General features: G+C 34.1%; 2 protein-coding genes across 5 annotated transcripts; both read right to left on the reverse strand.

Moving 5' to 3' along the window:
- Nucleotides 2,211-3,162, reverse strand: LOC107616737. Its single transcript, XM_016318670.2, has 3 exons — nucleotides 2,915-3,162; nucleotides 2,636-2,716; nucleotides 2,211-2,536 (listed from the first exon to the last, which is right to left on the reverse strand). Exons 1-3 carry the CDS (start codon nucleotides 3,128-3,130, stop codon nucleotides 2,378-2,380), a joined length of 456 nt encoding a protein of 151 aa, XP_016174156.1. The 5' UTR covers nucleotides 3,131-3,162; the 3' UTR covers nucleotides 2,211-2,377.
- LOC107616738 (DNA repair protein rhp54-like) lies at nucleotides 3,031-5,371 on the reverse strand. 4 transcript variants are annotated; one of them, XR_002354174.1, is made up of 7 exons: nucleotides 4,882-5,371; nucleotides 4,245-4,394; nucleotides 3,854-4,078; nucleotides 3,630-3,755; nucleotides 3,469-3,525; nucleotides 3,284-3,377; nucleotides 3,031-3,161 (listed from the first exon to the last, which is right to left on the reverse strand). XR_002354174.1 is itself a non-coding variant. In XM_021111629.1 (7 exons), exons 2-6 carry the CDS (start codon nucleotides 4,257-4,259, stop codon nucleotides 3,348-3,350), a joined length of 453 nt encoding a protein of 150 aa, XP_020967288.1. In that variant the 5' UTR covers nucleotides 4,260-4,394; nucleotides 4,882-5,371; the 3' UTR covers nucleotides 3,031-3,199; nucleotides 3,303-3,347. The 4 variants fall into 4 exon arrangements, 1 of the variants encoding a protein (XP_020967288.1); XR_002354173.1 differs by having other exon boundaries at nucleotides 3,031-3,168; XR_002354172.1 differs by having other exon boundaries at nucleotides 3,031-3,199.

The raw sequence follows: 9,182 nt of genomic DNA on the forward strand, positions 1-9,182 counted from the left end.
AGAAAATTAAATATATATGTTAAAAATTAAAAAAATAATTTTTTATATTAATTTCAACACAAATTATTAAATTAGAAATGGCTGTAACGTAACAATAGGTAAAATTTAACATTAAGTAGTATAATTGAGTAAATTACCAATTCCGTCCTCAAATTATCAAAACGCTGACAAAAATAACCTCCACTTATGTTAACGACAAAAATACACCTAAAATATTGAAAAATGCTACAAAAATATCCGACTGTAAATAAAAATCTATTCCGTTAATAGAGTTAGCTGAGCTGTCAAACGAATTCCGTTACACTCCTTCCTCTGCTTCTCCTTTATTCTCCCTCACTCCCTCCCTCTCCAAACCTCCCAAAAAGACCTTACACCTCACCCTCTTCACTCTCACTCTGAATCTATGGCTGCTGCCTTCCGATCTTCTCTATCTCACGCTCTCACACCCCACTCCCCGCTCGTTTTTTTCTTTTTCCTTCTTCTCACTTTCACTTCTCCAATATACAGAACAATTTCTCATCGACTCACGCCGTTGTCTCTTTGTCTTCAACGGCAGAACCTCGTTGTTGCCACTGTTGCTTACTCGCTGCCCCTCCGTTGTCGTCAGAAGAGGATCTCACAGTTCCTTGCCCTCTTCACTCTCTCAGCAGATCTCTCGATCTTTCCTCTCAGATTCGCCATCGCCGTCACTGCTTGCTCGCCGCCCCTCCATTGTTGTCAAAAACCTGTCTTGCAGCGCCTTACTCTCCTCTCTCGCAGTAAGCCAGCAGTGGATAGTCCCTCTCTCTCTAGGGCAGTGAGGAGCTATCTCTTCAGCTTCTCTCTTTTTCATTCTTTCTCTTTGGATTCTATTATTTTTATTAGATTATTAAAAATATATAATGAAAAATTGTAAAATTGCTGATTATGGAGGATTATTACTAATTTATGGCTGATTATTACTGTGGTTGAGATGAAGAGGGTGAGGCGTAAGGTATATTCTGGGAGTTTTCGAAGAGGGAGGGAGTCACTGAGATGTTGCTTATTGTTGTTGTAATTGCTTTAGGGAGTGAGGGAGGACGGGAGGAGAGGACAATATCACTGCAGGTGCCGTCATTGAGGAGAGAGAGAAGCAGAACAACAAGGAGAGAGAAAGAGAGAGGCGGCGAGAGAGAAGAATCGAAGAAGGAGAAGTGGATGAGCAAGATGACAGAGCAAGACCATTGTCGTACTTGAGGGAGAGAAACCGTGGAAGAAGAGGCGACATCATATTTTAGGAGAGAAATAATGAGGAAAATGTTGTTGTTGCAGGAGTTTCAGCTAGGAAGATGATGTTGTTGTCGTTGTTGCAATTTCGGAGTGACTGAGATATGTTGTTGTTGTGGTTGCAGCTTGCAGCAGCTTCTGGGAGGTTTGAGGGAGAAAAAGAGTGACAGCAGATGATGTTTATTTTTGTTGTAGTTGCATTGAGGAGGGAGGGAGGGAGGGAGAATGAAGAAAAGCAGAGGAAGAGTTGTAACAGAATCCATTTGACAGCTCAGCCAATTCTGTTAACGGAATAGATTTTTATTTACGGTCGGGTATTTTTGTAACGTTTTTCAATATTTTAAGTGTATTTTTGTCGTTAATAAAAGTGGAGGTTATTTTTGTCAGCGTTCTGGTAATTCGAGGGCGGAATTAGTAATTTACTCAGTATAATTTTTTAAATATGGGTGTGGCAAGTGGCAACTGACATTTTTGTTGGTATTTATCTTAATGAATGAAGGATACTTTAATAAAATAAAAAAGACATTAATTAAGTAATCAACCACAAAGAGTGTGGCTAGTGTCTCTCTTAAAGACAACGTATTTCAGACAAATTTCAAACATAAAAATATTTCTTTTTAGACAAATTTCAAACAAAAAATAAACTTTATTTCAGACAAATTTCTAACGAATTTAGTCAAATATAACAAATTTTTTTCGAACAAATTTTAGACAAATCAAATATTTCTTTTCAATTAAATTTCAGACAAATTTAATTTAAAAGAATTTACGTATTTGAAACAAATTTCATACAAAACAAAAAATTATATTCACTTTTAGAAAATAAATTGTATTCGATCTGCTTTCTATATTAAGACCATCATAATAATTTTTTTCATATTACATCATCGAAATTATAAACACATAATAAAATCATGAAAAAGTTAATTAACATAAAATAGTTAAAAAAAATATTTATTATTAAAATACTTTTGTCCATAAATGTAATCAAACTAAATAAGAAAAAAAAATACTTAAACTAAAACAAAGGAAGCCTTTAAAAAGGTCAAATATCATGAATAAAATAAGATATACTAACTAATTCACCTAAAAATTTCTTAATTTAAATCAGAAAAAACATATCCTCCTAACATCAATCACTTATGTTATCATCTTCATCATTACTAGAGCCTGTCCCAAGCTCATCTGTCTTTTTAGTAGAACCAATTCTTTTCTGTTGAACCTTTAGTTGATGTTCTTGATCTTTTAACTTGTCCTCAGCATCATTCAACTTAACATTTTGCTCTGACCACTTGAGAATACATAAATCAAAACAAAATGTTAAATTCAAAGATATTGACAAATGGTAGAAAAAGAAAAGTGTTAATAAAATTGAAAGAAAATTACTAACAGTGTTAATAAGATCAAGAGTTTGTATTGAATCAACAACCATAGCACGAGGGGAAAGAAGCTGAGCTTTCTTCAATATGTCCTGAAAACTAAATTAAGATAAAAAAGCATACAAGCAAATACTTCCCATAACGATAAATATATAAAAGTTAGAATTTCAATAAAACACTTTTCATCAGGAGGGGAAAAACATTAATTTTTTTTAGGTATTGCTATAGTAATGTCTTTGACAATTTTGCTATAGAAATAACAAACAAGCAAAGGTCTATGAAAAAAGTACCAGGGGGTGACCAGAGAAAATTGCGATTGAAGCAGCCAAAGGAACTGTTTTGTGAATAGCATTGAATGAAGGAAAACAAGAAAAGGACAAAGAAAATTCAGCGTCAGTGTCTCTCCTAGACACCGCAATTCGGAACTTCTTTTGATGGTTGCTGTGTTTTTCATACTTAGATGTTGATGGAATCCAAATGAACGATGGAAGTGACAAACAATCCATCACTGGTTTCTCTCTCGCTCAGCCTCTGCTGCTGCAACCTTGGCGAGAGACAGAGATTTAAGTACTTAACTGAAATTTGAATATTATACAAGAAATATTTAGGAAATTCAATACTCCAAGCAGTAAGAAGGAACTAGAAACATAATGCATTACAGTATCATAAAAGTCTGACACTGTTGATAATATTCATTCCATGCATCTTAGTAGTTTCTCAGCCTCAACTTCCACAGAATTCCTCCAAGTCATTCTGCAAAATATGTCCATAAAAGTATAAACATAAATGGTTATTTAGGATTGTAGCCCGAAACACAAAGAGCTATACATGCGTAGAATCTCACCTGCAAAGGAGTTCCTGAAAATAGAATTCTACGTTTACATGGAAGAGCTGCCAATGCCTGATTCAGGAAGTATAGGTGAGAAACTCAGAATCACAGCCATCAAGGTGCCTTGAACAAAAGTCAGAAACATGCCTTTAAACTGGAGAAATTTTGTACAGTACCCTGTTTGTTATCGTCTGATCATTCTTTAGTCTGTGAGCCTCATCACAGATAAGGAGGTCACGAGAGCCACTAGAGCTAAACTTTGACGAATGCATTCGGAATGTCTCATACAAAACAATGAGCACCTGTAAAATTTGGTAATGAGTACATATGTAGTTTAAGCTATACAGGCACGCACAGCTAAAAATATGTCCATTGCTATATAATGAATAAAAGAAAATACTTTACTGAGTGGGGAAAAAAACACTATACACCACCACAAGGCACACAACACCACTTGGATATTTGAAGAAAAAAACCACTGCAAAGCATTTGGGTGATCCTCCACCGGAGATGGTGTTGGAAGCGGTAGCTCAGAAGGTAGATGCCGGTGAAACGCATCAACCGCTGCAGTAACACCATCTTCATCCTTAATCAACTTTGCAACTTCCATTGCTTGAGACTTCACCTGAAGGTTTATTATTAGAATCGAGTGGACCTAACCATTAAATCTATCAAAAACCATGACCATAAGAAAAAAAGACCTAAATTTTATAACCAGTAAATCTAACATTCAAGAAAATATAGATGTTTCCATTTTCAATTTCAATGCTAGTCATAGATTGTGTAGTTACCTCTGGCTGGAGCATGAACTTTATGGCATTTGATAAATTCTCAAGAGTGAGCTGAGAAATTGGAATTGGTGCTGGACCTAGCCCTTTTTGATAGATTCTATCCCCCCAAAAGAATTGATCTCCGAAGAATGGAATAATGGTTGTCGGAGACTGTTAGTTACGGTAGTTATATTAGTAATCAACCGGCAGAAATGTTAAGACATAAACACAGTTTGCTAAACTTTCATACATATGAAAAATTTTAGAATGAGCAAATATTGGCTAAAATTACGATGAATACTAAAATGAAGACAATGAAATGTTACTGCAAAAAGTGTAAAGACAAACAAGAAAAAGAATTTAAATGGTGAAAGATTTAAAAGAATGTATATACGAATGAAAATAATGACTAAAATGGTGATAGAAAAGGAGAAACAAGAATGAAATAAAAGACATCCAATAGATGCAAAACAGAAGAGATTATCACTCATATCCAAAGAGTTAAGAACAAACCCTAACTTTTTTAATAGTACTCTAATTTTATCCTTAGAAAGACCAAAGGACCATTGATAAAAATCCAAGCCATAGTCTGATAACGAGAACCATCATTAACAAGCAAATTGACAAAGAAACAAACAAGAATCACATCACTACTCACAAAAAATTGGGACTTGACAGAGCCACAGAGGTCGCACAAAGACGCAAAGTGGCAAGGGTTGGAGGCTGGTGGCGGTGCGAGGTCCGAGAGATCGGAGGAGGCGGCCACATGCAGGAGGCAGAGCAGTGTGAGCGGGTGAGAGCTATTACCTGTGAACGCGAACCACGAGGGTGGTGGTCGCCTGAGTTGCGAGGTCGGAGGTTGGCTGGAGTGCGACCCGGAAGATCAGCGGCGCGGCGGTGGCCACAGGGCAGAGCAGGTGAGCGAGTTAGGGCTCTCTAATCTGTGAGCACGAAGAACGAGAGAGGGTAGAGGTCGCCTGAGTTGCAAGGGCGGAGGTTGGCTGGAGTGCGACCTGGAAGATCGATGGTGGCCACAGGTAGGAGAGAAGTGTGACTGTGTGAGTGAGTGAAGCCTCTCTGAAAACCGTAAGGAGGCAGGGCAGTTTTTGAGAAGAAGATAAAAATTGAAACAAAAGGGCGGGTTTGAATAAAATTTGGCTTTTTGGCGCAGAGTAGAAAGGTGGTTTTGAAACAACTACATATGTTAAAATTTTAAAATTAAATTATATCTAAACTTAAAGATATTTATAATATATTTAAAAAAAATATTTATAATTATTAAAAAAAGCATGAAAATATGGAATATATATATAGATAAGGTGTTTAATTGCATATAAATGTTCTATTTAGTGATAGGTTTCAATTAAGATTATAAGTAATTTTTTTTTCAAATTCTTGAAGGTGTTTATATAGTTCCTACTTGCGTGACACAATCATTAATCAATAGATAAATTCATATATGAAGCTACATTTACATATATATATATAAAATCTTGTTGTAGGAATTGTGGTGAATTCTTCTTTTGAACTTCGATATGTGGATTAATTTGTTAAAGAGGTCTCTTGAAAGAAACTCTATATAAGTAAGTTCTTTTTTTAGTAACTATCATTGTGTGTATTAATGCTTATTTTTTTTTCTTTATTTATAAAAATTAGTTTGTTAAAAATCAGTTTTTATGGTTTGATTAAATTGGTATCTAATTTTACTGCAATAATATTAAAACTAAGCGTTTTTTTTTAATTGTTGTATGAAAAAGTAGTTTAGTTCAGTTTTTATATGTTTGACCTCTTAGGAGGTCAGGTAGAACGAAGTCCTTGGTGGGCCTTTAAGCTTAATAGATCTAGCTTAGTGTTTTGGGTTAGGCTATGAACATGTATAATAATAAATGAGAAATTAATCAATACGATGATTATTTCATATTTTGATCAAAAAGTTTTGGAATTAAATTTTAGAAACAAAAAGTGTACTCTTTTATAAGTTATATATAATTAAGGTTATTTTAAGGAAAAGAAATTTTATTTGAAATAGTAAAAATATTTGGGATAAATCATAGACAAATTTAAAAGTATAAACATTATTTTTATACTAAATGTTATAATTTTTTAATAAACATATAAAATCCGTTTGAAAACTGATGCACTTTCATACGGAAATTTACAAATGATGCTATTTTCGTTCCAAATTTGTGCGAAAAAATTTTGCCTATTTCAAGGGGTTAGCTATAGTAAAAATATTTAAGACTAATTATAGACAAATTTGGGATAGAATTAACAATTTTCAAAATGCGTCCAAAATCTGTCTAAAGTTATTCAGATGAAATACAGACGAATTATAGCTTTTGTCCGAAATGTGTTACTAATCTGTATGAAAATTTTGGCGCCATCCAAAAAAAATTTGGCGCCAAAATTTGGGACAAAATTTAGACAAATTTAGGACAAAATATATTATTCCAATGCCTCCACTAAAAGTTGTTCAACATTTGTCTCAAATTTGTCCGAAATAAAAAAGTTTGTAGAATATAGGCATAATGGAATATGATACATTGTGTTTGTTTTGTCACATTTTATTGAGAAATAAAAGTTAATTTGGTTTTTTAATAGAATAAATAAAGCCATCCACGTCTATAAAATTTATTTTATTAGGGAACCAAATTAAATTCCTTAAGAAACCAAATTTAGTTTGGCACCTTTAGTATTGTTAATTAGAAAGGTAAGAGAGAGCAATAAAAAAAGGTTTATGTATATTCAAGTTGTGTAGATAATACAATATAGAAGGGTATTTATAGATGCTAAGAGAATTGAAATAATAAAGACGTAATATTCTATAATAAATATTCAGATATGCTAAATAATTCTAATGAAAGTTAATTGATCTTAATATATTCTAACATCATCTCTCAAACTCAAGTGACAACCTGAGTTTGAAACTTATTTAAAACAACAAAATAAAAAAAAACTGCATAAACTGATGGAACAAGTGTAGATGGAACTGCCGAAAGAAAGTGCAGATGAAACTGGTGCAAGAAAAGCGCAGATGAAACTGCCACAAAGAAAGCATAGACGAAATTGCCACAAGAAAGCGGAGACAAAACTACCACAAGAGTGATGAACTGCCAAAAAAATTAAGATGGAGAACTGTCAGAAAGATGGCGAACTACCCGAAAACTACTAGAAAGGTGGCAAACTACAAAGAGATGGTAAAATGCCGAAAGATGCGAACTGTCGGAAGGTGACGAAAAATATCTGGTTTCTCCATGAGAATAGATAAGCAGCGGATAATAGTGATGTTTGATTCATTAGACTCGGAAAGATACAAGACGAAGAAGATAGGCTAATCGATGAGGTGAAAAAGTATCAAAGCAATGACAAAAGACAAGAAAAAAAAATGGCACAGAGGAAAAGTATGAAAAGTACGGTAATTTCTTCAAAAGAAAAATAACTTATCCTCTTCAAGGAGGATACCATGGCTCTGATACCATGTTAGAAAGGTAAGAGAGAGCAATAGAAAAAAGGTTTGTGTGTATTCAAGTTGTGTAGAATGATACAATATAGAAGGATATTTATAGGTGCTAAGAGAATCGAAATAATATAGACGTAATATCCTATAATAAATACGTGATTGCTATGATTCCTAAAAATATTTGTTTAATTTACTAAAATGGTTAAAAATCAATATTTAAGTTTAAAACTATAAAAGTAAATAATTATTAAATATTCAAAATTTACTATAAAAAATAAGTTAGGCACCAAGTTATAAACACCGTAGAATTCACTTAATAAATATTCAAAAATACTAAATACACTACAAAAAAAAAAACCATTCAGCCACACAGTTTTTAAGTTACATTCGAAATTATGAATAGGTTACGCTTTTCTCCGTATTACCCTTTTATAAGAGAATAGAAAACACAATTGTGACATTATTTACAACATGTAGTCTTAGATACAATAAAAATCACTTATAAAGCGTAGCCTTATGTTGATATCTATAGATACACTTTTCGTACCAAAGAGAGCATTTTTAAAGGGTAACTTATTTATTATGTTTTGGATACGCTTCAAAAGTAATGACTAATGTATTTAGGGCCAAATGGTGACACTTAGTGAATTTTTTTCCCCTTCCCCCCAAAAGCACACACACCTTCAATTCGATCGCGCCTTCCACTTTCAGAGAGCTTACCTTCGTGCACAAATCCTTCACCATCTACACTCATCACCTTCGCCATTCTCATCGTCGCCATTGACCGTCACCCCCCACTCAACACTCACCGCCACTCACCACTCGCCACTCACCACATTGCTGCACTGACCAGTTCACCTTCGCGCGTAAACCCTTCACCATTGACATCATCACCTTCGCCATTCTCACCGTCGCCATTGACCGTCGCCCCATTCACCACTCACCACATCGCTACACTGACCGTCGCTCCTCTTCATCGTCCTGCACTGATCATCGTTGCACCGCCCTCACCATCGTCATCTCTGTGCTTCTCATCGTCTTCTCTGTGCTCACATCGTCAAATAGGTATGTATTGATTTCCATTTGGTTCTGAAATTTCAAAGGTTTAGGATTCCGATTTTAGGGGTTTTAATTTGGGGTTCGGTACAATAATCTGTGAAATATGGGTTTGTGAATTGTGATTTGATAACATGCGTGCTATATGTTATTGATGAAGATGCATGCTATTTTAGTATAGTTGTCTGATTCAATTATTCTTCGTTGCAGTTGATTTTAATTTAACAATGTAAAATCTGCAGTTGTCTGTTACTAATTAGTCTGGTGGCTAGGTTTGCAAGTAAATTAAATTTCAAGTTTATAATAATAATAATAGTAATGTATGTATCAAAATAAAAATGCTTTTTACTGATATAAATTGAGACAGTGTTCAGCTAAAACTCCAACTGAATAAGAGACTCAGAAGCAAAATTGAGCTAGTTCGTAAGCTATCTTTCATATTA

Source organism: Arachis ipaensis, chromosome B09, assembly GCF_000816755.2.
Source record: "Arachis ipaensis cultivar K30076 chromosome B09, Araip1.1, whole genome shotgun sequence".
Lineage (NCBI taxonomy): Eukaryota > Viridiplantae > Streptophyta > Magnoliopsida > Fabales > Fabaceae > Arachis > Arachis ipaensis.

Excerpts from the sequence above, each read along its gene's own strand:
- LOC107616737 (XM_016318670.2), bottom strand. The coding sequence starts at position 3,130 with ATGGATTGTTTGTCACTTCCATCGTTCATTTGGATTCCATCAACATCT. Across the intron at positions 2,717-2,914 it reads TTTTCTCTGGTCACCCCCTG|GACATATTGAAGAAAGCTCA; the intron begins GTACTTTTTTCA and ends TTTAGTTTTCAG. Across the intron at positions 2,537-2,635 it reads CTCTTGATCTTATTAACACT|TGGTCAGAGCAAAATGTTAA; the intron begins GTTAGTAATTTT and ends TGTATTCTCAAG.
- LOC107616738 (XM_021111629.1), bottom strand. Across the intron at positions 3,526-3,629 it reads ATCAGACGATAACAAACAGG|GCATTGGCAGCTCTTCCATG; the intron begins GTACTGTACAAA and ends TTCCTGAATCAG. Across the intron at positions 3,378-3,468 it reads TTTCAGGAACTCCTTTGCAG|AATGACTTGGAGGAATTCTG; the intron begins GTGAGATTCTAC and ends CATATTTTGCAG.